General features: G+C 40.4%; 1 protein-coding gene across 1 annotated transcript in view; it reads right to left on the bottom strand.

Annotated features, from left to right (window-relative positions):
• The window catches only part of HHIP (hedgehog interacting protein), a 72,716-nt gene extending 49,549 nt beyond the window's left edge, over nucleotides 1-23,167 (bottom strand). The window contains exons 1-4 of the mRNA XM_030450781.1: nucleotides 22,376-23,167; nucleotides 15,053-15,248; nucleotides 6,682-6,838; nucleotides 5,636-5,837 (exon numbers count right to left, since the gene is read on the bottom strand). Of these exons, the coding sequence (XP_030306641.1) occupies nucleotides 5,636-5,837; nucleotides 6,682-6,838; nucleotides 15,053-15,248; nucleotides 22,376-22,642 (822 nt within the window). The 5' untranslated portion in view covers nucleotides 22,643-23,167. The remainder of the gene's footprint in view (nucleotides 1-5,635; nucleotides 5,838-6,681; nucleotides 6,839-15,052; nucleotides 15,249-22,375) is intronic.
• Nucleotides 23,168-26,857: the final 3,690 nt, after the last annotated feature.

The raw sequence follows: 26,857 nt of genomic DNA, 5'->3' as shown, positions 1-26,857 counted from the left end.
AAAAGTAGTTATAGCATTTAACCCCCAAGAGAACTGGTAGGCTCTTCATTTTTCCTTGTTGACAAATCATACCTTGATGCCTTTCCTTCTGAACAATACATTTTAGACCAATATATATAGTATTGGTATATTTTAGACCAATAGCTTTTAAACCAATACATGTTATTATCCTCAGGAGACAGGAGAGCAACTGAAAAGTGATGTAAGAGGCTGTGCTACATTTTATGGTGGCTGCTATTAATCTAAAGGTTTCAAATATTAGAAATAATCCAATTAATAAGGTAAAATAGAGCCACAGGAGTAAGTAAACTGCTAAAGCAGTCATCTTGAGCAGTCAGGTGACTGATCTTGTATTAATAACATATTTGGCAAAACCACATCTCAAGAAATCATTAGATTCAATTCTTGAGAATATGTGATCCTCTTTCTGTGGCGTGCATTATGGCATAAAAATATTTGTCTCATACTTTTAAAGCATTTAATTCTTTTGTCTAAATTTTTGACACTAGATTCAGATAGATCGGGACTATTTTTTCTTGAGAATTAATTAAGGTCTACTTAAATACCAGTTACACCAAAATATTACCAGTATTAGTACAATAGCTTCTTATTCAGACTTTCAGCCTTCCTTCTACTTGGGAATGGCTCTGAAGAAGCAACTGTAAAATGTTGCTCTGTAACTCTCTTCACAACATCATAATGGAGCAGTAAATCACCAGAACAGGGAGTCAAACTTCTAGGGTTTTTTTCTGGTAAATGCTTATTATTTCATCCTAAATACATGCCACATACTCTGGACACTTGGTAATATTAAAGGGCACAGGTGATGGAAGCAGGATTTTCTTCCCTACACTGAGCTGTATATTCCTAAATAGCTGAGCCTAGAAGCATGTCCTAGACTGGGCATACAGGTGTTTTCCTCACTTGTGTCCTTAGACAACTTTGGAGCAAAACTGAGGTGCATAGTTTCCTTCTTTTCACCACATTCTTGAAATAAGGAAGAAAAAGCTACACGTGACAGGAGGGACATGGCCCACAGCCCAGTCCATCCACACATACTGAGAGTCAGAGAACCATAGAATGTCAGGTTGGAAGGGACCTCCAGGATCATCTGGTCCAACACTGATGTTATTATTTATGTCAGATGTCTCAGCACCACATAGAGCCAAGACTTAAAACTTTCCAAAGTGGGGGAATCTTCCCCTGGGAGACCATTCCAGTGTCTGCCTGTCCTCACAGTGAAAAATTTTCCTCTTGTGTTCAATTGGAAACTCTCCAGGAACAAATTCTGCCCATTGCCCCTTGGCTTGTCCATGGGACTCCTTGTAAACAGGGAGTCTCCATCTGCCTTGTAGCTGCCCTGTAAGTGCTGGAACATCATAATAAGGTCTCCCCTAAGCCTTCTCTTCTCAAGGCTGACCAAACTCAGATTTCTCAGCTTCTCCTTGTATGACAGGTGCTCCAGTCCTCTGATCATCCTCGTGGCTCTTCTCTAGACCCTCTCCAGCCTGTCCACATCCTTTTGGTAGAGGGGACCAAAACTGAGCACAATACTTCAGGTATGGCCTGACAAGTGCTGAGTAGAGGATGCTGACTTCTTTATCTCTGCTGGTGATGCTCTTGTTGATGCAGCCCAGCATCCTGTTGGCTTTCTTTGCTGCTGCAGCACACTACAATACTTATGTGGCCAATGTGACATAAAATACATTGGAGAGAGCCACAGATGTTGAATTTGTAACTTCTTAATGAAGGTCCAGTTGTGGCTTCCAACATCAAAGTTGAAAAACAGAAGATCAGAAAAGTATTCCTCCTAACCCTGCTGTCAAAGAGGATTAGAAACTGGGAGATGTGCAAAGAAAAATTGTTTCTTAACTCTTCAGAGTTTGTTTGTTTGTTTGTTTTTTAAATCTTCAGGAATCCTGCATCTGGTTTTTCCTTGAGTAGGGCCTTGAGAAAGCCTAAGCTACCATCACCCATTCATGGCATCTCTCTTTGTTAGTAAACACTTCCACAACCTTGTACTGATTTCTGAGATACTAGCAGCATATAACATTACCATTTCTTCTCTTTCATTTGCACTCCTTAAAATTAAATTACATAACTGTCACTAGATTTTACTGCAGCAACAATTTTCAAGCGAGACCTCAGTTACTTCAATGGATATTAAAAGCCATTGGACCAGTAACACATATGCATCAGGTTGTGCCACTCTTCTTACTTAATTATCATTTATATCCACAGACCTCCACAGAAGTGACTGCAAAGTAGTGACTCCAGATAATCCTATTTATGTGCTTCAGTTAGCAGGACCAATGAAGAAACCCTACAAGCTCACTCACAGCAATGTTAAGGGCTACAAATGAATTTCATCAGCATAGAGACCATTAATTCCATTAGAGGAACAAAGCAGCATCTTTTTAGGAGGTTATCATGGCTGATTGCTATACAATGCAGTCACCTCTCTTCCTAGATCTTTGTGTATTGTTTTCCTCTTTATCTGAGTGCCAGTGCTTTGATGAGCAAAATGATAGTGAGATCAGAACTGAAGGCCAGGATTATTTTTATGAAGAAAATATGTAATTTCTGTTTCTTAGCTGTATCAGCCTCAAGTATATTCTTTGGTAGTTTTAAGTATATTCTTTGGAAAACCAGCATGCAACAGATTTGCTGCTTTGTGACAATATAGTGAATTTACCACTCCTACATTTCCTCTTCACATTAGAAAAATAAGATAAAATCAACCACCACCATTTTACTCCATCTGTCAACATAAAAAATACCTTACTGGGAAAGCTGTCCAAAGTGCTTTTCAGAGGAATCTGTTTAAATCAATTTTCATTGAACCACAGCTGCATAATAATCATTATTATTTACTGGATACAATATATATCTATAAAAGTTTGAAAAAACAATTCTACCATTGTAACTAGAGTTAATTATTTGTTTGCATTTGAGATACAGACCAAAAATTAACAGAAACTTTTTCCAGAAACTTGGGTATAGGTGAGAAAATGTTCACACTTATTTCTAGGAAAAAAGGATCATTTCCCTTTTCCTATTACAATTGCTCCAAGGTTGGAAGAGAGGTGAACAGTTTTTGTTTACTAGAATGAAGAGTACCTATGTTAGTTCCAGATAACATTGTATGGATGTTTACAGGAGCTGACTAGACATTTGGGGTTACATCTATGAATCTGTGTAAATGAAATCAAAAAAGGAAACACGTTCCTTGGAAAAACACTTCACTGGGATGTATGGACCTAAGTTTGATCAGGGACAACTTAAAAGTCATTAATTTCATTTACATGTTCACTTACACTACTATATGAGCAGAGTTAGGCACGTGGAGCAAAGTGTACCTATGCAAATCCATCTTCTTTACAATAAGCACTTCCTGGGTAGGCACAGAGGACACGTTCTCTGGATCTCCCACTTTCAAGGTGAATGCAGTGTTTTATTTAGTTGGGTTTTTTAAACTGATGATTGTACACTCTCTGCACTGCCTGCTGGGAAACTGCCTAGCCATGTAGTAATGCCCAGTACTGACTTCTAGTTTCAAAGTGTATACCAGGTAAGTAAAATCAAACACCCTTCAAGTAGTATTTTGATAGAAAAGGTGATACTGTTGTCACAGGGATCTTGCATCCTTGTAGGAAAAGGACTGTGGACGTCATGGAATGGTTTTGATTGGAAGGGACCTTAAAGATCATCTAGTTCCAACCCCCATGATTATAAGAGTCATCAGAGAATAAACATAAAAACGTTTAAGAACCCTTGTTTTAAAACAACCATTTGGATTATGTGTGTTTTGTTTTCTTCTATTTATTATTTTATATAATGTACTCATTCCTTGAATTCTTGTACTTTTCCCTTGCCATTTAAGAGCTGGAAAATTGCTTCTAGGCACATTCCCTTTCTTCTTACCTGTGAAGTACATAAAGCCTCTGTTCTTGCCAGCTTGCATTGAACACTAATACAAATATCCTCAGTCACTGAACTGTTATCTCAGGAAATTGAATTAGGCTTTCTATCTTAGAGAGCATCAAATTATTTACATGAAATGTTATAGTTGAAACAGAGTTGAGCATCAGATGATGGTTAGGGTAGTAAAGACTACAAAGATCAAGTCATTGATTTAAAACAGAACTAAAAGCTGGATCTGAAGCTGAGAGTAGCTGTTGAGAGTTGTGTCAGGCTGTTGCTTATTCAGAAGCAACAGAAAATCAGTTTTCCATTTAGCCATGCCTCTAAGTTGCAGCTCTGGCACCTTCCTTGGGGAAGGTTTGTCTGTGATCAACAGCAGTTCTGAGAAACTATCTGTTCTGCACAAGTACATACTATCACAGTCTTTGGTTAAGAAATATGAAATAGCATTATATGGAAAAACCTATTCAATAAATATATTATTGTTGTTATTTAGTATTAGTATTATAATATTTTTTAAATACCCCTGATAAGTCTCTTATTTCTTGGTATCTTGAATATAATGGTTACATACAGAGACAGAAAGAGAAGTGCTCAGGAAGCCACAGAATCATCTAAGTTGGTTCTTTTCCTGAAAAATGTGTCATATATTTAACTTTTCTCTCTCTTTCAACACAAGGCAAAACCGTCTGAGATATCATTTGAGAAACAAATTAAAAAAGCTTTTAAAAAAAATCTTAAATTGGCTTGTTGCCCTTATAGCTGAAACAAAATGATCAGTAGGAATGTGCTATGCATTTTAAATCAATAGTTTGTTGCAATTATTATTTAAGAGTACTCTGTCAAGAGTATGTCAATGAACCTTCCATCCATGAAGGCTTTATGAGATACTGTTCTAGGCAAGACCTGATTACAATTGAAATTTGCTTTATATACCTGGATTTTACTTGTATTACCACTCTAAAATGTGACAAGGAACACTTATATTTCCAAAGTAAAATATCCCCTTACAAGTTACTTACAAGTTTCCCAGTATTACTTATCCCATACCTAGATGCAGTTTCCATCCTCCACCCTCCTGTAATCCCATCACTGCCCACCCAACACTCACTGCCCTGACTATGAAAACCTGCCCATTAAACACCATGAAAACTCTTTCCCTAAACCACCCACATGTCTGAATTTAGAGGGTCAGTCACCCTTCAGGTGCATCTCAAATACACTCTGGTTTAAAGCATCCTCCCCCCCAGGGCAGCTTGTGCCACCTTTGAGGGTGATCCAGGCAGGAGATGAGCACCCCAGCACCTGGGGCATTGCTGAGCACCCATGGGTCCCTGAGACAGTGTGGCTTCCACCAGAATAACTGCAAAACTCAGCTGAATTCAGTGAGATGGAAATGAACCCATGGGATGAAAATACAAAGATAATAATGTGGGGTGCTGCTGTTGAATAATTTCTTCTGAATTTCAAGTGTGGAATAAATGAAGGGAAACAGAAAAATATGGGGACCATTACAAGATGTTGTGTTTTCTCTTCCTGACACAAGGAATTTTTCAGTTCCCTGCCAGACAGAACTGTAATGTCTGTTGTCATTCCTTTTCTTTTTTATTATTTAAATTCAAATAATTTCTGAAAAACATTTATCCCCTTTTTTCCCCATATGCAGGCTGAGCTATAAACAGAAAGAGATAAGTAAAAAAAAAAAACCAACCTTTATTCCACTTTGAACAAGCTTGTGTATATCCAAAAAAGGTTCCTTGAGTATGTCTCCTTCAGGGCTGAAAATCTTCACATATCCTTCTTTCTCAAGGATAAAGAGGCGATGGGATCCATCCCCACAATGTACAGCTCCCACAGGCTGCCTTAGGCCACTCACAACCTCTTGAATACAGAAGCAGCTGTGCTTGTGTTTTCTAAAAAATTTTAAAAAATAGTGAGAAATTTCTCATAACCATCACAGAACAATGTCCCTAAAATATAAAATTATCATTCCACAGTGATATTAAAAGCAATTATACAATCTAGAATAAATAATTCCCTTGAATGTCTGTAAGCAGGTAATGGTGATCATCAGTTTGAAATTAATTTGAGCAATGTTAGGTTTTTATAAAAGCAAGAGAAAACTAATTTATCTTAGATCTGAAATATAAAGGAACAGGAGATTAAAAAGTTGGTAATAAAAGAGAAATTCATTTATAAATACAAAACTTGGGCTGTACAATAAACAATGCAAATTCCAGCAATTTGACAAAATCTAGCTTCAAAAACCCACTTAAAAATAATGGCTTATGATGGGACAACCCAAATTTAATTATTTTCACAATGAAAAATAACAGGAATGCAATAATTTTATAATCATGAAATAATTATTTTGCTCAAAAAGTTATTGTAATTGTTTAGTAATACTAAATTCTGGTAGAACTGACCTCCTAGGACTAAGTATGATACACAGGGTGGATCAGACCAGGATTCTAACACCTTTCCTGCAATGCAAATATCAAATGGTACTGAAATATTGAAGAAAATGTAACTTTCTCTTTTGACATACTCCAGCAGCAGCAAAAAGAAAGTAACATCTGGAAACCACAGCTGCTGAGCATAAGCACACAGGGAGCTGTTTCACTGTGAAAACCACAGACTTTGCTAGGCTTTGGCTTTGGGTTTTTTGGGGGCTTTGGGAGGTGGGTTTTTTTTGTTTGTTTTTTTGGTTTTTCTTTGGTTTCTTTGTCAGATTAAACAGCATTTATCTTTATGAACCTGCTGATCTCTTCCTCTTTGTCATATTCTTCCACGTGATCCAGGGAGTTAGAAGCTGGCCCTCGCACTTGTTTCCTTGGAAAATCTGGAAAGCATACACCACCATCTTTTCTTGCATAGTAAAAGCAAAACTCATCAGCTGTAGTTTGGAGAAAACCTTAAAAAATGCAAAAGAGCATACAAACATTTAGTGTGTTGTCATGTCTGCAGTTTAGTGTCAACAAAATAATTTTTAAATAGATGATTAACTAGTGAGTGGAAAAAGAAATCACTTTAAATGAAGTGCTATCTGCAAAAGAAGACCCACTCTGAATAAATATAAATTGGGTATTACCTTTTCATAGGCTATTCATCTGTGTTTTTATTAAACCATATGCTTAAATAAAAATACTAATTAATTAAAAACGACATTACAGTTCACTCAGTAAAAAATGAAGAGACAAAGCTCAGAGTTGATGCATTGACACACTTTTCCCTGATTGTAACCCTATTAATCAAGTGTAGCATCTGCTGTAAAATAAGTTAAGTGGCTTTCCTTTTACTTTTTTCTTTTATTTCTTTTTTTAAAGTGGCTTGTTGGAAGAACTTCAGGAAGGACCAATAAAGACTTCGTGGAATGCTGGCAGCAAAGGAGATCAGGTGGAGAGGTGAATAAGTGTCTCACACAGTGAGCAGCACTGCTGAAACCCACTGTGCTGACAGGCAGTGCCTCTGGGTGACTCCTGGTCCTGAGTGGGGGACCTCAGTGTCCCATTCTGAGCTCTCCTTCCCCATCCCCATCCCCTGGGAAGGGAGACACATCCCATGCTTCCCAGGAGCTGGCTTTAGGTTGTTGTGGATGCCTTAAGGTTTTAGGTTAAAATGAGAAGGTATCCAAGACTCAGGGAAACAAGAAGTTGGCAAAAGGAGAGCCTTTGAGGAAAAACCCTCTTACTACTGGTATTACACTATGTTTAATGACAGCAGGAGTATCTATTTCTGTTCACATACCTATTTCTAGTAATTTTTATCCAGTTTGTAATCACTAGTATTAAATCTAAGCAGATAGAGTTTGGCTAGTTATACATGTATTTTAGTATTTTACTAAAGCAGATAGTAAGATAATATATCTTAACTCATCTTCTTTCCTCTTTGCATTGGTTGCATACTGTGTTAGGAGGTACTATGGTTCAGGACATAACTCACAGGATAAGCACTTAATTGGAATTAGAGACCTAATTTATGCATGGCTTTACCACTTGTGAATAATGCAGTAATGCATAGATCTTGGCCATGAAACCTCTCTTTGGCTTACAACATACAGAAAGAGCTGATGAGGGACAGCTGTGTCTCATTGGGAAATGCCAATTTCTTAAGAGTGAAGCTTTTTCTGAAACATTATCAGTTTTGACAATCCTGGTGCAAACTCAGCCTTCTGGTCTAAATGAAAAAGAGAGAAATTGACAGCAAACCTCACCTCACTGTAGGATTTCAACGTCTTCTAATTAGGATATTTCATTATGAAGAGGAATATTCAGGTCAGTGCCCCTCATCTCTCAGGAAGAGTTTGACCCTCAGTCTTCCATTCCCCAAGTAAATGTCCTAACAACGACTTTATTAGCTATCCTGGGGTGGTCTCTCTGTGGCTTTCTTCATGGAAAATTTCGAAAGAGTTCAATTTCTTCCTTATGTGGAATAGGAAAATTTTTTAGATCCCAGAGTTTTTGTGGAGTGGAAAGCTTTTCCCACCCAACTATACTTCTTTTCATATGCATCTTCCTTTAAAAATATTGGGAAAATAACAAAGGCTGCCTTTGGTTTCTAGGAAATAATATCTGGAAACACATGGTAGTGTGTTGTGGTATAAAAGTTTAATTACCATGATTTGGAGCTTCAGTAAATATCAACTCTGAGAAGCTGGTTTTAATTTATAGTAGTTATTTGGAGAAAATGGGAGATATAATTTCAAGTGGAACAACTGAAGAGAAGCTCTGATATAATCATGGAGTAGAATTCCAAGACATGTAACTATAACGCCAAAATCAAAAGTAATCTAAAATCTTGCTGTTGAATTATTTAAGATCACTGTTTTATCTTTAATAATTTATTTCTCTAGGCACATTGGGTCATTCATGAAAATGCAATACCAAATCAGAGGTGTATTTTTGAAGAATTTCTAGAATTTTTGAAATATACCATCTAGTATTTACCAAAGATAAACTACTCTTGGCTTAAATGTTAACTTTCATTGGAAAAAAAATGAGAGCATATTATGATCATACTGTTTACTTGTTAATTTCAAATAACAATCAGATGCAAATTCACTTGACTTCTGCAGTGCCTTTTCTAATATGTAAAACTTATCCCTTTTCCTTATGGAATATTTTATCATGCACTTAGGTACATGTTGCACTGCAATAGCCTTTTGCTATGTAGCAAACTCATCAGCAGGTTCCAACTAAAGAAAGGCTTCTGTTCCACTTTCCTTAGAAATGCTCATAAAAAATGGGGTTTGAAATAAACTACGAAAATCAGTCAGTAAATTGCTCAGATGTTGCATTACTGAAAGGAATGTAACCTCTGTAAATACCTGTGTATTACTAGGGATGGAATCCTGTTCTATAAAATATGCAGTAATTTAAAAAGTAAAAAATATGTTTGTGTTTCATGTGCTAGATTGAACGTACTAATAGGTTCACTAGAGACAGAAAAACATTTGTTTCCACTCTCCTATCTACTTATAGACTTTTAATGTTTTCTTTATCATGCTTAGATTGTGAGGTCTTAGTGTAGAGTTTGCCATTTTGTTCAGTGTTTGTACAATGTCCAGAGGAATGGTCCCTGACAAGTCCCCCTAGGCACTAAAATTGTTTGGAGAGAAAAAAAAAAAAAAGAAAAAAGAAGATAATTTTGCTCAGCCTGAGTTTATTCAAATGTAGCTCTGTCACTGTGTCCTCTGTGAGAACGATGCCTAATAAGGAGTGTAACACTTGGTCCTGTGTAAATTCCTGTCCTTATTACCTTATTTTAAAAGACTCATACATCGTGTTACAGATTTCCCACCAGCTGTGTATATGTTGACAGAGCAATGACTGTCTTAGCAAAGGAAACTGAAATCACAAAGGAAGATTTAAACATAATGTTTGAATGTTGTACATGCCAGCTTTTGCACATGCTTGAATTTCTAGGCTTTTAAAACTTTCTCTCTTGCAAACTGCAGATGTCATTAAGGCAGCTACAGTGAAGGCTTTCTGTGTTTGCCTTTATAAAAAACTGTGGGAATAGCTGCATGATTTCAAGCCTTCTCAAAAACTTCTGCTCTCAGCTGATCTCACCTCCTCTCTCCACTGGTATTTACAGTCAGTTATGCCTCAACCTGTATCATCCTTCTTATCCTACCCTCACCAAATTCCACTTCACTGGATTCCCTGCTTACCCATCCCCTGCCACGTCTCTTTGATACACAGCTCTGTGGTAGCATTTGTCCAGGTCTTTTCAGCAAGTCCAGTTCCTATTCACTTCCTTCCTTATTTGCACTACACACAGGACTGATTATGATCCTCTCATCTGAGCAGACTGCTTTACAGAGCACCTGCTTTATTCCTACTTCTGTTGACTTTAAACATACAGTTCTGTATTGCATACAAGAAGCATTTTCCTGTGTTTTTTTCTTTCTGGTTTGTACCTTTGACAGCTAGATGTGAATTTGTCATAAAAACCACATTTCCCTCTCTCTTCTCAACTTTCAGTAAAAACTAAATCAAAGAGAGGGTTCCACATTGATTCTTTCCAACTGTAATAAGTGGTAGCTCACATCACTTCAAGTGACCAGTGACCCCTTCTCATACTCACACACTGCATACACCTGCACACCAGCAGTGCCATGGTCACTGCCTTGGATGCTCTTGATAGCAGTAGCAACAGTATGAGCCACTACTGTTTTTCTGTAGATTGACAGTGTTGAATGTGATTAGCTGACTTTAATCTGGAATTGATTGAATGATTTCTTAGATTTCCAGCATTTTGAGCTGGGGTGCCTTTTTTGGAGTTAAAAAATTGATTTAAAGGATCCCTTTTGGTAATGCCTGCATTGCGATTTGGGCCTGGATCTGAATTCACCTACAGTCATCTGGAAACTATTTCTTCAAATGAAAAGAATGGAGAGCGTGTAGTTCAAAATCCATCTGATGTCCTTGGCTGGAAGAATGTACCATGGCTGTGGCACAGGTGTGTTCTTTAGGTGTGTCACTTTGACTGGCATGGATCAAGTTTCTGCTTATGCCTAAAGGGAGCCTCAGCTTTTCTTTACTAGCTGTATTAACAATTAATATTAGACAGTCTTCTCTACCACCCCTGGGACAGGCCTAACAGGCAGACAGGACACATGATACAGAGGATTCCCTACCCTCTCTCCACCTGGCTGAACTCACTGATTTGAGGGATAGGGGAATGGTGACAAGTTCCTGCCTGTCACAGCAGGCATCTCTCCTCTGTGACTCCCCCAGCTTCCCAGGTGCCCTGCTATAACGGGTATCAAGCTCTACAGGTGGCACTGAAAAATAAGGAGGATGAGGGTTCATCAGCTTGGAGGTGTTGCTGAGGTTAGATTGCCCTATGCCCTGCATCAAAATCGCTTCCATAAAGACAAAAAGCTGTGCCATTGTCACAGGTGACTGCCTTCTGAATGAAGGGAACAGAAGGCACAATATGCAGGCTGGACCCCCTTAGGGTAGGAAGATTGCTGTCTCCCTGGGGCCTGGGTTAAAGATGTGAAGAGAAAGCTTCCTACCCTGGTACAGCCCTCTGGTTATTATCCCTTGTTGATTTTTCAGGCAGGCAGCAATGAAGTTTTTACAAGTCCAAGGGCAAATGAGAGATTTCAGGGCTGTAGGACAACTGGTTAAGGGATCAGAAGCACAACTGGTGTTCTTCTCTATCCTTCCAGTTGAAGGGATGATGAGGGAATGGGAACAGACAGCAGCTCAATACCTGGCTCTAACCTTAGTGTCACTGGTAGGATTTTGAGATTTTTTGATGGTTAGTTCACACATCAGGCCTCCTGGTGACAGACAGGGTACATCTGACTCAAAAAGAGGAAAAGGGTCTTGGCACAGAAGTTAGCAGGGCTCACTCAAACAACTTTAAACTCTATTTGAAGGGGGAAAGGGATAAAATCAAACTTGCTAGAGTTAAGCCTGAGGGTGGCATGCCAATGTCTGAGGGATGGTATGCTAGTGAGATCCTTCAGTCTGCTGTCCCTATGGAAGCAGGGGATGGAGAGCAGGGAAAGAATGTGAGGAGGAAGGAGAGGCAAAATCAGTGTGGGGTGCACTGATCCTAAACCCCCATTCCTCAGCCCCCTGTGCTGCTGAGAGGGTGGTAGGAGTGAAATAATCTGTGCCCGAGAAGAAGGGAGGGGTGGGGGTAAAGTATTTAAGATCTGGTTGTGTTTTGTCTTTCTCCTGTTTTGATAGATGAATTTTTAATTTGGGTTGGTTATTTTTTTTTGCCCAAGTAAAAAAAAGAAGTTTGTTCTTTTCCAGTCTAAACTATCATAGAAATGACCTTGTAAAACTTAAAATTCATATTATAAGGGACACTTCAAGTCCCTTAACTTGAATGTTGCCATTACTAATTACTTCAACTGAGGCTCATAGTAAAGATCAGATAATGAGAACAATCACCTGGGATGAAGTAGCTCATATACTCTGTGAAACATTACAGCATCCTGTGGTGACATATCCATACAAAGCCAACACTTTATTGTTGCATACTGTTATTAAACTGCTTGAATAAAGAACCAGTTCCACTCTTTCTGTGGATACACATAAAGGAAGTCAATGGAAGTTCTGACACAGCCATAACTGGTGGGCAAACTGGTGTCTTCAAAAGAGTTAACAAACAATCTGCTAGAATGTTTGCTAGAATCTTTGCACAGAGAGACAGAAAAACAAAAATAGATGTATAATTTCTGTGACTTCTTGGTTAATATGTGCCACTAAAATTTCAATTCCAGAATAGATGATTGCTACCTTAAATAGCTAATAATAATTTTTATTCATGAAGGGCTTAAGGGATAAATTATTTTTGTAGTTAGCAATATCCTTAAACTCCTTTGTATTGGTGTTCAGAAACAATTAGCACTCTCTAATGGAGGACGAGTAATTATTTGACTTTTTAACAAATGTGCAGTGAATCACTGCCAGAGACCTTGGGTTTGGGGGCCTGTAATTTCCAACTCTTTGTTTAATTCTCCAGGCTAAACTGAAAACGTATCTTACATGTTTTCTATTTTTTTCCCTTCTGTTGCAAGAATTATGATTATGGATATACAAGTTTCACAAGTAAAATAGAAACCTCAAATAAGTTCTTATTTTAATTAGTTATATTTTAGAATGTATAGACTATTAAATTATATTAAAATGCTATAGGTCATCTTCTCAAAAGAGGGACCTGAGTATACTTTTCAACAACTGTATGTACAGTAAAATCACCAAATTAACCCTGTTGGTGGATAGAAGTATGCAACAACTTCTTCGTAAGTACAGCTCACTTCCAGAACAAGTATTTTGAATAATTATTAGCATATGATTGATGCAGGAAAAATCTTATTTTAACTGATGCTAAAGTCTCTGTTCCTGCAAAGCACAGTGCTCTGTCCAATGCTAAAGTTATGCTTTCATCTGGTTATCTTTCAAGGCAACCTGGGTGGCCACAAAAAGCACTTGACATCTTGATGCACTTCAGCAGTTTTACATATACACAAACTTTGTAGAAAAATAAATTTGTCATTCGTCACCACATATGTTGATCTGAGGAGTGAGGCTCCTGTGACTATTGCTCCTGTGCTGCTCAGCTCTTTCTCTTTCCTTCCCTCCCTCTACCTTCTCTTTCTTTCCCCTCTTTTTTCTCTTTCACTTTTTTCAATTAAATAAACTGTTTCCTCAGAAACATAGAATTCACAGAACAACTGTGAGGGACTTGCTTTGTAGAATGTGCTAATTATTTGCACCAGCTACAAACTCATGTTAAAAAAAAAAAAAAAAAAAAAAGACATTGTGCTGACTTCTTATATGGGTCAGACATTTAGAGTATCTAATCTGTTATCACTGTTCAGCAGGCAGTCTTGGCAACTGTGATCCATTCTGCTTTGCTTTGGGGAATGTGATAAAGAGCAAGAAACAGCTGGTTTAACAAAGTCCTAGAAACATCTCTTAGTTTATAAAGACAGTAATAATATTTTCATATTTGAATGGGTTGAGCTACATGTTAAACCACAGCAAAGGGACAAAGTAAGTAAATTCAAACTGTTTTCTCAAGTCAATAAGTGAACACTGCAAAAAAACCCCACACTCTTGGGATTTCAGAGAAAACACATGAGATTTAAAAACCCTCCCCCAAATATCACCCACTTAAACTATACCCTCTACTCAAATCTGTATATATTATATTACAAAGCTGTGTTCATATGTCAAAAATGACTATACACAAACTAATTTTTCATATCATTATCAACTCTTTTTTCCAGCCTGTGTTTCTAGTAAAAAAAAAAAAAAATTGTAACCAATTTAATTATTTCCTCCTGTGTGGCATTATTTGTAAGTAGTGTTTGGACAAGGAAAAAAGCATAGTTTAAAAATAATAGTCTTAAACATATAAATAATGTACTATTGAGAATAGCAAAGAAGTTATTTAATATAATAGTGTATTAAGACAGTATTTCTAGAGTAACAATCTTCTGTAGTTATTTTCTTGATATAGTTACAAGTAATGGCACACATTTGGTGGCTGCCTAGACAACACAGGTCAAATTCTGATTTTGGCTATGCCCAGCTAGCTCTAATGACTGTCCTAAGAAAGTGTAAGATTGTTAAGAATATGGTCAGAAGGGATTTAAAGTTCACAGAAATCTGTCGAAAGCTCCCTTTGACTTCAGTGGGCTTTAGATACTGTGGAAAAAAATTCAGTTTCAAGGGTATCAGCACAAGAAAACACACTTTACTCATCACCTTTTAGAGTCTACAGCAAACAGCCAACATCCTTTAATACTTGCATTTTAACACTATCTTTATGCCTTTTGGATAGCAAACCTCTTGTTTACTTGATTTGAATGAACACACTAATGTTTCAGCAAAGGTAGTAGTTTCACAACAAAGAATCCCTTGTTTCACAGAGAGTTTCATAGGAACCTGGCAAGAAGGACTCAAAATATTTACTTCACTACGTAAGATCTGCTGTGAAGACTCTGAGGTATTCTGTCTTTGCTTTGGCAAAATCCCCTGGATATTGATGGGAATTTCACCTAGCAAAGAGCTGGGTCTCTGACCACTCAGGCAATATCAACATTTCAAAACAGACATCCTTTAAGCCCATGTTTTGTTATATGTTTTACCTGGTATGTGACTTCTGCAAGTATAATAGAATTCTTTACAATAGTCTTTGCACAGGTAGGGAAGAGTTAGTTCTCTTTCAGGTGTTTCCCCTTTCTCAGTTGAGTGGAATAGATGCTGAGCATGAGGTGAGCAGTGTGCACATTTGATTTCCTCCAGTAGCTTCGCACATTCTGTGTTGTTGGTAACAGAAAGTATCTGCAAGCCACAAACCAGAGACAAATAAACACATGACCTGCTTCCCCATCTTACACAAAGATCTAATGGAATAAATAATGTGAATGGAACCAATACAATTAATATAAATGCATCGTGGTTTGTGTCGCCACTTCGGAAATGCAAAAATGATTAGGATGAAACGTGCAACATGTCATCAGAGGTGAGATTTTAAACACTTGCTTCTCTTTCTCAGCTAAGAGTAATAGTTCTCAAGTTATTTTACATACTTAGCCCACAACCTCTTAATCACATGGGCAATCTGGAGGGATCATTGGTATAATGAGGAGGAATAGCAGCAGGCCTTCTATGTACTTCTCTTACAAGAAATACTTAACAACCCAACTTGTAAGGTGGTCATTTCAAGTGTTTAGATACTAAAAATTAAAACTCTACCATCGAAACACATGAGGAAACTCACACCTAGGTGTTTGTTAAATAGGTGTGTCTTGAATGATACTGCAGTCTGGCTACTGAAATGTCTGCTGTGGAGTTCAGCAGGTGCCCTGGACTTTTTTATACTTTAAATGCTGCTCTTTTTGCTGTCTCCAGTGTAAACTGCTTGGAGGTGGGACAAGCTGAATCCTTTCAGGTACTTCTTTCTATAAGTGAAAAAGTAGAATTTGTTCATAGCATCTTGTTTGTCTCAATATTGAAACTGTAACTTTGTCCTGAAAAAAAACCCCAACCATACATAATATATAGTACTTGAAGAAGCAGGAAACCAAGACTGATGATGTGTTTAAGTAAACACAGGAGCCTAAGGAGCAGAATGTCATCAAATTATGAAAATAATAGAAAATAGCATAGCCATCTTTATGAGTTGTTGAATGCAGTGCACTTTGCTAATCTGTTGTTAACCACATGGATTGTTTTTTGATCATCCATCTCAATGGTGGGCAGTGGGAAATGTGTTCTCAGCTGAGAGGGACTGAATCTGATCCAACACAAAAGCAAAGCTCAGGTTCTTCCTGCTATTCATTTAATGCAGTTATAAACAAACACTGTAACACATTTATATTAAGACATATCAAGCCAGCAGCTACTTGCATTCTGTAAAATTTGTAACTATTTGTAAATAGTATATTTGACAATACTGACACAGTTTTGCTATAGTTTACCTCTCTGCATTGATTTGTAGGACTGTCCAATACCTTGCAACATAATATTAATGGGTATTATCTAAATTACTTTTGATAAAATAAGCTATTCAGTGTGTAAAGACTCTTGGTACGTTTAAGTATGTGGTCTCATAGGTCAGTTCTCTTCTAGAATGCAGTGCTTCTATAACACTGTTAGAAACTCAGCATTTTACTTACAGGTCATAGTTGAAAAAACCCCAAACACTTCAGAGAAATGCAGCCTCCATTGTTTTAAGCTTATGTGTTAAAAATGTTAAAAATTTTACATAATATATGGTCTGTTCAGTTACACAAAATCCTATTTAAAGGAACCTTAATTTAGAAGACAGATTCTTCCCAGAAACACAGAATTACCATACATTTATTGTCAAAAGACCATCTGAAATGTGTACTTAGGTCTAGTGGCAGGAGCTGGATCACTGATTGGAAGAACATACTTTGGCATCTACCCTTATTCTGGAAGAGCTCTCACTGGCTTCATAAAGAATTAAAGACCATCAAAAGGCATTCAATGTTCTCTTCTTAAGAGTATCTGTTCTCAGACTACCCTCAGCTTCATAGCACCTGCAATTAAATCATGGGATTAACATCTGCTACGTATGGTTTATCATCTCTCTTCAGACCCTTCTTGGAAATATAATTGTCTTACATCTTGTATTGGAAAGAGTTTGGGGTTTCAGTTGGGATTTTTTGGGGGAGGCAGGGGGTTCGTGGAGTTTTTGTTTTGTTTTGTTTTACGGGGTTTTAAATCTTGAATATGGTAATAAATTAACTGCATGTTGCATGCATGGCAAAAGGTTTGCATTGGTCCTGAATTCTTTGGAAAATTCTTTCCATAGCCCACTCCCCTTTTCTTCTGAAAATGTCTAGATTGTTTTTGCTAGCTTGCTCATTTTGGACATAGCAGCAAGACTGTTAACCTTATTCTTCTTTCTTGAGTTTCAGATGCTGTTCCAGGTATGATAGATCTGGGGGAAAATGCCTTGAAGACAAGAACTAAAGATATATTGATAACTACAAAAACCTGTAACAAAAAATATGGTAACTAAAAATATGAACTTGACTTGATACTGGCTAGGATCATGATACAGATAGAGAGCAGACTTTACATCCTTGCCATAATCCACACTGCTGGGGGAATCTTCTGCATTAGCTGGACCTAAGGGATGAAGGCATCCTGACCTTGGTACCTTGAGCTGCTCTGGGTCTGATGGGAAGTGGCCTGTATGGTTCAGCCAAGTAATTGTCTCCCAAATAGACCAAAATCAGAAGCCAATAGGAGGTGATTGAAAGCACTGTCCATAAATGCCATTTTTAAAGAACGTTATGCCACCAAGAAGCTGGGAGCTTCTCCTAAAGTAAGGAAGAAATCACTATTTTGGTGTTTCCAATGAAAGGAAGTGCACCATGGCTACAGACTCTTCAAAATACCTGCCTACATCCAGTAGGATCACCTGCTTTGTGGAAGTCTCAGATGTTTTCATCAGGGAGTTGATCTCAGGCAGTAAGCTTTCTTGTGGTGGCTGTGTGATGGTGTGTTTACAAGTATAAGCAAACATGAGGTATTACTAGGTAAATATTCAGCATGTATATTAACTGTGCAGTGATGCAGATAGAAAACAGTGCTTCTGCTGGAAGTCTCCAGAACTCATTGTAAAGAGGGGAAAAAATTAAAAATTACAGCATAGCAAAGCTAATTTACTGTTTCTTGTGGAAAACGTAATTGACGTTGCCTGGTGATGCAGGAGAAGTAATGCTTGGCAACATTTCAGTCCTCAAAGTTAAGACAAAAGGATCCTAATCCCCCTGAGCAGCTGCTATCCAGGAATTAACCACAGGAATTCACCCCCTCTTGTAATTTCTGGAATGAATCTTGGTCATATAATAGCTAATCAGAAGATTAAGGAATGAGAGTCAATCAATTATCTGAAAATCAAGTAAAATGTTATTTAACTTTATGAACGCTCGAGAAAAAATAGGGTGGTAACATTTGCTCTGTGTGAGGTCTGATATTAAACTCTGTCCTGGTTCTGAGATAGGACAACTGTTCTGTTCTGAGGTTCAGTAAATTGATAATGTATTTATCCTGGAGTATATTGAAAGAGTTTTAAGTGAAAGCTAAAATACTTATTTGAATGAAGTTCTTTTTTTTTTCTCTTGGATCTCTGCTTTGAAAATGACCTTAAAGTTGACGGTGGCTTTGGTCTTTTGAAGAAATGTAAACTAATTTCCTGCCTCAATTTTTAAAGTCCTATATGAAACCATCAAACTGCAGTGGTTTAAGCCAACTGTGCTCTGGAAAATATGCAGAACTTTCAAACATTTATTGCAACATGCCTAATAACAAGTATGCCTGCTGCTGCCTAATTTACAGCATCTGTAAGATCATCATTGAATCTCTAACCACGTGAAGTAAAACGATTAAACCAAAGGTAAGAGAAATCCTGGAATGCACAGGAAAGCACAGCATACTAAATTGGTTTATCAACAAAAAGAATAGCACAGAGAAGAAGAAACAGAAGATGACACAATAGACAGAGAATCTTTATGGTGAATATTGTTATCTATTTTGTGTACTCCATCATATGTACTTGGAGAAAGGCAGTAGAATTTTGGTCATAACAGAAAAACCCCCACAGTGAGATAAGTCATTGCATTAAGCCTTATTTGATATACAAGCATTTATGTCTAAAAATCATATGCTTAGGAGATTGTTCAGCTGTTGGGTTGAACATATGCTTCTTCTGTATTATAGTGCTGGATTATGTCATTAAAGAGTTCGGTTTCAATTTTAGGGTAATATGTAAATAGATCATTGTACTAAGGCAGCTGTTAAAGGGACCCCAAGATGAGTTATTTGTTTAGTTGGATGTGTTCAACAATAGCCTTTGTTCGTGAAAGAGCCAGAGCAAACAAATGATTGTAAAAGGGCACACTTGAAAACAATTACTTTTCACCCATTCCTTGACAGCCTTGGCTCTGAAACCATCCAAGGTAGAGAGGACTTCTTTGCCTGTTGGACTGTAAGCAAACTTTTAGGAAAACTGATATTACAGTGCTTGACTGGGATGTAGGAGGCCTTCATAAACAAAGGGATATTGCAGAAAACTAGAAGACACTTAAATGTCAACAAGAGGATGCAAAAGTCTTAGTTGAGCCAGTGCAGTGTTTTATCTGCTCATTATGGTAGCTCCATTTTTGTTCCCAAAACTGCAGGCAATCATAGTGTTTTCATTAGAAACACAGATCAATAATTTGGTCAAAAATTCTCACAGGCCCAGCATCTTAACCAAGAAGCTCATCTTAACCAAGAAGCTTTTATGAAAATGTCTACTGAGCATGCTCTTTATTTGTTTATTTATTTATTTCCAATATATTTATATTTCTGTTAATGTCATTGCCACTCCATCATGTAGATGTATGATGGAGTTTAAAAATCTGGGTTTGGAACTGTAGTAGAACACAGCTTAAAAATGTGCTTTTAAAAAACCATGACACCCATTCAAATGTATCCCATAATAGTTTGCCAGGTCTTTAATGGAATGACCACCTCCTTCTGTCAAGTAGAAATGACATTTTTTGCCTTTTTTTTTCTATGCATATATTGATGTACTGAAGCAGATTTGTAAGTTTCTTTAGTTTTTGGTGAAACGTCTGATTTTAAGCTTGTGTAAAATAATATTCCTTTAGAAATGTAATTTATATTACTTTAAAAGGTGCAATAGCACAGGAATAGCTGCTGTGGCATATATGGTCAATTCCTCACATTTATATCAGGATTTTAGTACCACTATTAAAAAATAAAAAACAACCAAATAACCAAAAAAACACCAAACAACTTTAAAAAAAATTAAAACGTATTTTCAAAGAACAGCAAGAAGAGAATAAACCCTTCAGCTGCCTGGAGACTGAAAACTAACCAAGATTCAACTTAGAATTTACTGCATTCAGCCAATTAATAGAAGGGTCTCCAAGCACTGAATAACCTCAGCAGCATATACACCACTGAGACATTGAAAACAGGGTGAATTAAGGACATATTTTCCAGTCCTTATTCCTTTTTCTTTTTCCCAGCTAGATCTTTCAGGTTATCTGTGTGTGGTTAGTTTATAGTTTAATTCAATTATCACACAGGAGCTTAATGACACTGTCTCTAGACAACATGAAGAAATATATCTGCCTTGAATCTCAAACTGCGGCTGCATATGGTATGAATAAAGAGAGATCTGCAGCTGAAAACCTGCAGCAAGACAGTTCTCACTCATCTGGGAATAGAGGGGGTAGGACAAATGCTCCCTCAAAAGGCATGAACATTTGGACAGAGCTGGGGACTGAAGGAGAATGATGTTCTCCAGTTTCACCCATTAGTGAACCAACTAACAAACACAATGGTGTTGTTGTTATTCTTTTGCCATAAGCAACAGGACTCTGTGTGTGGGCAGCAGTTTAGTGGGGAGGAGGATAAGTCGACCCCTTTTTGTCCTATTGATTTTTTCCTATTTGCATGACTTGAGCAAATTAAATGATGCAATATGGCTTTTTGTTACAAAACAAAGTGAGAGATACCACCCAGACACATATGTTGATTCGTAGAAGCTGTTTACATGAGAATGGAGTGAAATCTACCGTGAACTGAGCATAAAAATTCGATTCAGGCTGGGTATTTTTTTTTTTATTATGCTTGGGCCAGCAAAACTGAAACACAAGTTTTCCAAGAGTCTCTCAGACCTTGACAACTACAGAGTTGTAACTGAAGAATTCTTAATTAAACCTAAACCAGGATGAAAAAAAAAAAAAAAAAAAAAAAAGGAGAAAGAAAAAGAAGTAAAAGGAAAGAAAGGCAAAAAGAAAAGAAAAACTAAAAAGACACCTGACTGTTTATTTCACGTGCAGTGATTCTTAATGACATTATTCAGCAGCTTCCCCCCCCGTGTGCACCCTTGGGTGCAACCCTTGGGTCATCCCAGCAGAGCTTATCAAACACGGTTCTGCAGGGCTAGGTACCAACCCACGCGTTGGAGAATCTAAGCAACAGACTGATAAACAACATTTAATCTGCTAAAGGATGCAGACAAGTGACAATTTTAAGAAATGGGTGAGCAGAGGAGGTGCTTCCCTTCACATGACCGCAGCTTGAAATTGGGCAGAGAGGCTGCCAGGTAAATGTGCAGGGGAAGGGCTGTTCCACGGCACCTTGTGTGAGGGAGGGAGGTAAGGAGGGAGGGCGTGAGGAACCGGTCCTGAGCCCGAGCTGTTGGAGCTGGGTCCTGAAGCGGGAACTTCGAGGGTCTTTTGCCACTGCTACATGTAATCGTGAGCGGTACATGGGCCGCCGGAGATCACAAAGTTCTGGTACAGAGGCTACTATCCAAAACCTTTCCCAGGTAAACATGTGGAGAAGATTTTTCACCTCAGAAGAATAAAACATAAACCACCGCCAAGTGATCGCACAGCCCCGCTGTTGCCGGTGCCCGGGCTGCAGCCAGAGCCCGTCCAGCTCCCTCCACCTTGCCCCGGAGCGGCTCCCGAGCAGCAGTACCTGCGGGTGGCCCGGCCTCGCTGCACCGGCCTGTCGCGGCGCCCTCGGGACGGGGCCGAGACCGAGACCGAGACCGGGACCGGGACCGGCGCCACCGCCAGAAACCGGCTCTGCGGACAAAAAAGTAACTTCCCAGCGCACCCGTCGGCTCTCAAAGCCCTCTCCCCGCGGAGCGCCCGGCCCCTCCAGGGCAGCGGAGCTGCACCCGGGCTCCCCGCCACTCCCGGGGAAATAAATCAGCACCAGTGTCATGTTTCTGCTTCGCCCTCACCTCCCAGGCAGAAACGCTCGCCCCCCGCCGCTGCATCCATCTCCCTGGGCAGGCAGCAGGTTAGCGGCTGGTGCGCGGGCTCCACGCAAAACGGCGAGAAGCCCAAATCCTCCCCCCCACACACACACACCCAAAAGCAGCCCTAGGTAGTGCCTACCTTCGTCTCGGCGTGCAGCAGCCCCGCTGCCTCCGTGCGGGAGCAGCAGGACAGGCGGGGGTAGAGGCCGCGGCACATCGCCTCCCCGCCGGCCGGGGCCTCCGGGGACAGCACCCGCCGGTCGCGCTTCTTCAGCCGCCTCGGCGGGGTCCCGTTAAGGCACCTTCTCCTCCGGGCGCCGCTCTCCCCAAACTTGGCATCCCCCTCGAAGAAGCACAGAACCACGGCCACCAGCAGCAGCTTAAACGGCAGCATCTTGAGCATCATGCCTGAGGGAGCGTGTGAATGCACCCAAAAAAGGGGGGGCTTGGGAGGGGGGTGGGGGGGGAGAAGGAGGGGAATCCCACTGACTTTTCTTTACACTTCAGATCAGGAAACCACCTCCCTCCCGCAGAAGGGCAAAGTCTTGTAGGAGAATAATAACGGTAGCAATTAAAGGAGGAAAAAAAAAAAAAAAAAAAAAAAAAAAGCAAAGCACTTCGGTCACCCCCGCTTCCAAAAAGGCGGAGACGAAAAGGCAGAAAACGGAGGAACGAGCCCCCGGAGCCCCGGGCGGGGAGGATGGATGCTCGGAGGAGCCGGCGAAGTTGTGCAAGTGGCACGCACAGGTTTCAGCAGCTGCCGCTGCCGCGCCGAGGCGCCGAGGCTCGGGGCGGGCCGGGCAGCGGGCGGCGGCAGCCCTTCACTTGTCGTCCCATAGGAAGGGTGTCCCCGAGGTGGGACGACGGCGGCGGCGGCCGTGCCGGGCGATGCCCCCTCCGCTGCTGCCGGCGGCTGCGTCTCTCTCTCTCCGGGGCTCTCATGTTTCGCTCCCTCTTTTCTTCTTCTTTTTAAGCCGCGCGCGGGGAGGTGCTGCCACCGCGCGCCCTGCACGTCACCCGCCGGCACCGGCCGCGCGCACCCGCCCGCGGGGGCCCGGAGGGAAGCGGCGCGCGCGCCCCGCGGACTCGCGCCCACTCCGCTTGTCTGCCCCCCCCCCCCCCCCCCCCCTCCCTCAGCCACCTCCCCCGGTGACCGCGCAGGGGCGCGGGGCGGGAGGTCGCGGTCTCCCTGAGGCGGCACACGGGGGTCGCCGCGCCCCGCCGCGCATCGGCCTTACCCCAGTCCCCCTCCCTACCCCCCATCTCCTTCCCTTCTACCCCGGGGAAACGGGAGCTGGGGGGGTACCCGGCACAGAGGGCGGGCGCCTGCCCTCTTCTCCCGGCCGGCCCAGTCTCGGCGGGAACCGGTGGAGCAGCGTCCATGCCCGGCGGAAGGCGAGCGCCTTAGGTGGGTCCCGCTCCCCTGAGGGCTGAGGTACCCTCGGCCAGGCTCAGACTCAGTTGGGCCGGGCTAGCCCAAGGGCTGCCGGGCTCTACCGGGTTCTGCCTGGTTCTACCGGGCTCTACAGGGTTCTGCCGGGCTCTGCCTGGCCGCGCCCGCCTGTTGCCCTCTGCACGCATCCCCCAGAGCCAGGGAAGGTTCCAGAGGGGTGGGAGGCGCCGGCAGAGCCCGGTGCGTGAGGTCGGGCATGGCGCTTGCCTCAGGTGCACTCGCACCTTCCCTCCCGCCATGCACACTGAGTTCAGGGTGCGAAGAGTCCGCGCTTGGAGCGTTGGAGTTTGGTGAGGGCAGGAGGGAGCAGGGTGCAGAGGGAGTGTGTGCTGGAAACGGGAGACCTGTATGTGTGAGGTGAACCGAGGGTCTGGCAGCTGTTGGCTAGAAAGCTCCTGGGAGACTGGGAGCCAGGCAGAAAGAGAAAGGACAGCCCAGCGTGAGCAAGGGCGAGGTGAGTTTGAAAATGAGAAAGATGTGAGCTCAGAGAACTGCAGCCCAGGGTGGAAGCTGAGGTCCCCAGGGAGGAGGTGATCCAGAGCCTCGCTGGTGGAAAAAGGAAGCTGGAGCACAGCTGTAGGTGTGAGCTTCTTCCCTTGGAGGAGAGGCAGGAGTGGAAGTCACCAGAGGCAGAGGTAGCACCGCTGCAGCTACAGCCACTGGTTTGGGAGTAAAGGGCAGCTGGATAAACAGTGCCCCCAGGTCTGTTTGCCAGGGACTTTGCTCACCCCTGAAACAGAGGAAAAAAATGGCTTGCACCCAAAGACATCCCCCCCCCCCCCCTTAGGAGAGAGAAAGAAGTATTGCATAGAGTTCCTGATACTCAATAGCTTTGTTTCTAAAGCAACTAGAGCTTCTTACTGTTCTCATCATGTTTATTTTTAACCAAAGACAATTACTCTCTTCAGATTTACATTTGAACTCATCCTTAAAGAGTCCACAGTGAACTTAATGGGAATTTGGCATGGACAAGTAGTATATCAGATAAACCACTGACTATATAAGACTGTTTCCTCTCCCTTTAATTGCATTTCTTGACGGGTAGTGGTTCCTAAACTCATGACCTCCACTTGTCTTACTACTGACCCTCATGTGGCTGAAAATGTCCCTAACCAAGGCGTGAGCTGCATCAGCATGAATGGAAGAGGCCTCAGGTACAGCACAGGGCCCAGCACTCATGCTGGTGAGTGAAGTAAGGATATACCCTAAGGGTATCAACAGCACTGGTGACACAGAATCGTTGCTTTATAGATTTAGAAAAAAATACTGCTTTGCAATACATGTATTTAGAAAAAAACACTGCTTTGCAATACATGGGCTTGTTCCCTAAGCAGTGCCAGTCATACCATGGCTGGCAGAGCTGTAGCAATGGAAGTTACAGTACAACAGCTACTCAGCTTTTAGTATTATTGCATAGATTAGCCTGAAATAAAAGTTATTCTGGTATAAAAAGGCATAATGGTAGCAGAATAAAGTAATCTTTATTCCCAAGCTTACTCCTTATGGAATTCCTGCAGAATTGCAGTGGCAAAAGGCCAGACTGTGTGTCTCTTTCCCTGTGCAGGCAGGTGCTTGTACTTTTCAAGCAGATTGAATGCTTCTTCTCTGCATCTCCTGTACTGGAGTGGGAAACTGGAACTTGGTGGGGAAAAAAAGTGGCTGTGGGGCAGATAACCCTCTTGAAAAAACAAATGTTCAGTGAAAGTTTCTGTTGAGCAGTTGTAGCCCAGTCCTCTCAGTTCTTGTCCCAATGAGGAGGAAAGTGAGGAATGTAAATCTGTATGATCAGAGTAATACATCTATTAGTAAATAACCTTTCTTCTTCCTTTAACTGCTGCCTGCACAAATACCTATTTCTATGTATGCCTGTTCCATTTCTCAGAGGAGGTGAATTTTAGGTGTATTAGTTAAATAGAGAATGGTTTCCTGAAATGGGATTTAGATGAAGTTGGTGAACTGAAGAAGAGTTGACAGTTTGTGAAGGTCAATTTCTACATAGAAATTTTACACAGATCTATGGTGGAGACATTTCCCTGAAATTCTGGGCAATGTACTGTTGAGCTTGTAAAATATAAAGTACTCAGAACTTCAAGCTCTGTAGTGATAGATAGAAAAACGTATAAACAAGATTTGGAGAGGGCTGAATGTTCTTTAAAACCTCTGAATAGAAATTACTGATCCTTGGGGTTTTGTTCAAGGAGACCTGATTTAATCCTATGTTCCTTTTCACACTTTCTTTCCACACTTCTTTCCACATACTTTGAAAAGTATGTGATGGCTTCTTTAACAAAATATTATTTAATATTTTTTAAGCTGTTTGATACAGTATTTTATTTATAAAGCTTTTTAATAATGCAAAGGTAAGGTCAGTATTGGATAATGCTTATTCATGTGTCAAATTCATCTGACTTCCAGCATCTGATAAACAGAGATAAAAGAATATTTATGAAGACATATACATAGAAACTATAGTTGATAAACACATAATTTTTATAAGGCAACTTGGATTCTGTCATGTAAAGCTCCTTACTAGAAATTATTAAGCATGGTAATGCCGTAAGTGGGCTGAATAAGTTCTGTAACTTGTTCGGAGTATGTGAGGTGTAGATGAGAATCTTTGGGTTACAATGCAATTATGTGTGAAATGGTGACAAAGTTTCAAAAAAAGGAAAGTATTGCTGCTACAGTGTTTGCAGGTAGTCGGATTTTCTTGTAGTTTTGTCTAGAAGTAGACTGTGCTTATTTAGGCCATTGCCTTCATTATCTTATTATCTACATCATGGTATGTCATAGTACCTGTATTGTGTGAATTAAATGTGTCAGAATGCCCTTCAAAGAGCTGATTGTGGCAACATCTTATTTCTCAGATTATTTTATGTCTGTTCTCAGACAGTCATATATACATTTTGCAAGGGAATTTAACTGCACCACAAAACCTGCCGTAGAAAGTTAGTGAATTACTCAGTAGCTTGAACAGAAAAGGAAACATGTAGATATGTGTAGCACTAATATCAGTTTTGGGAATATATTTTTAGTATAATTTTGCAAATAGGAGCAGAAGCTGAGCACGGTGATCTAATGGCATCAGGGTTCATGGAAGCAGGTAATAGCATTGAAATATTCCTAAACTCCCAGCAGATGTTGTCTGATGGCACCCTTAAATATTCT

Source organism: Calypte anna, chromosome 4B (assembly GCF_003957555.1).
Source record: "Calypte anna isolate BGI_N300 chromosome 4B, bCalAnn1_v1.p, whole genome shotgun sequence".
NCBI lineage: Eukaryota > Metazoa > Chordata > Aves > Apodiformes > Trochilidae > Calypte > Calypte anna.
The sequence above is the reverse complement of the archived record's forward strand: the minus strand, read 5'-3'. Positions and strand labels throughout refer to the sequence as shown.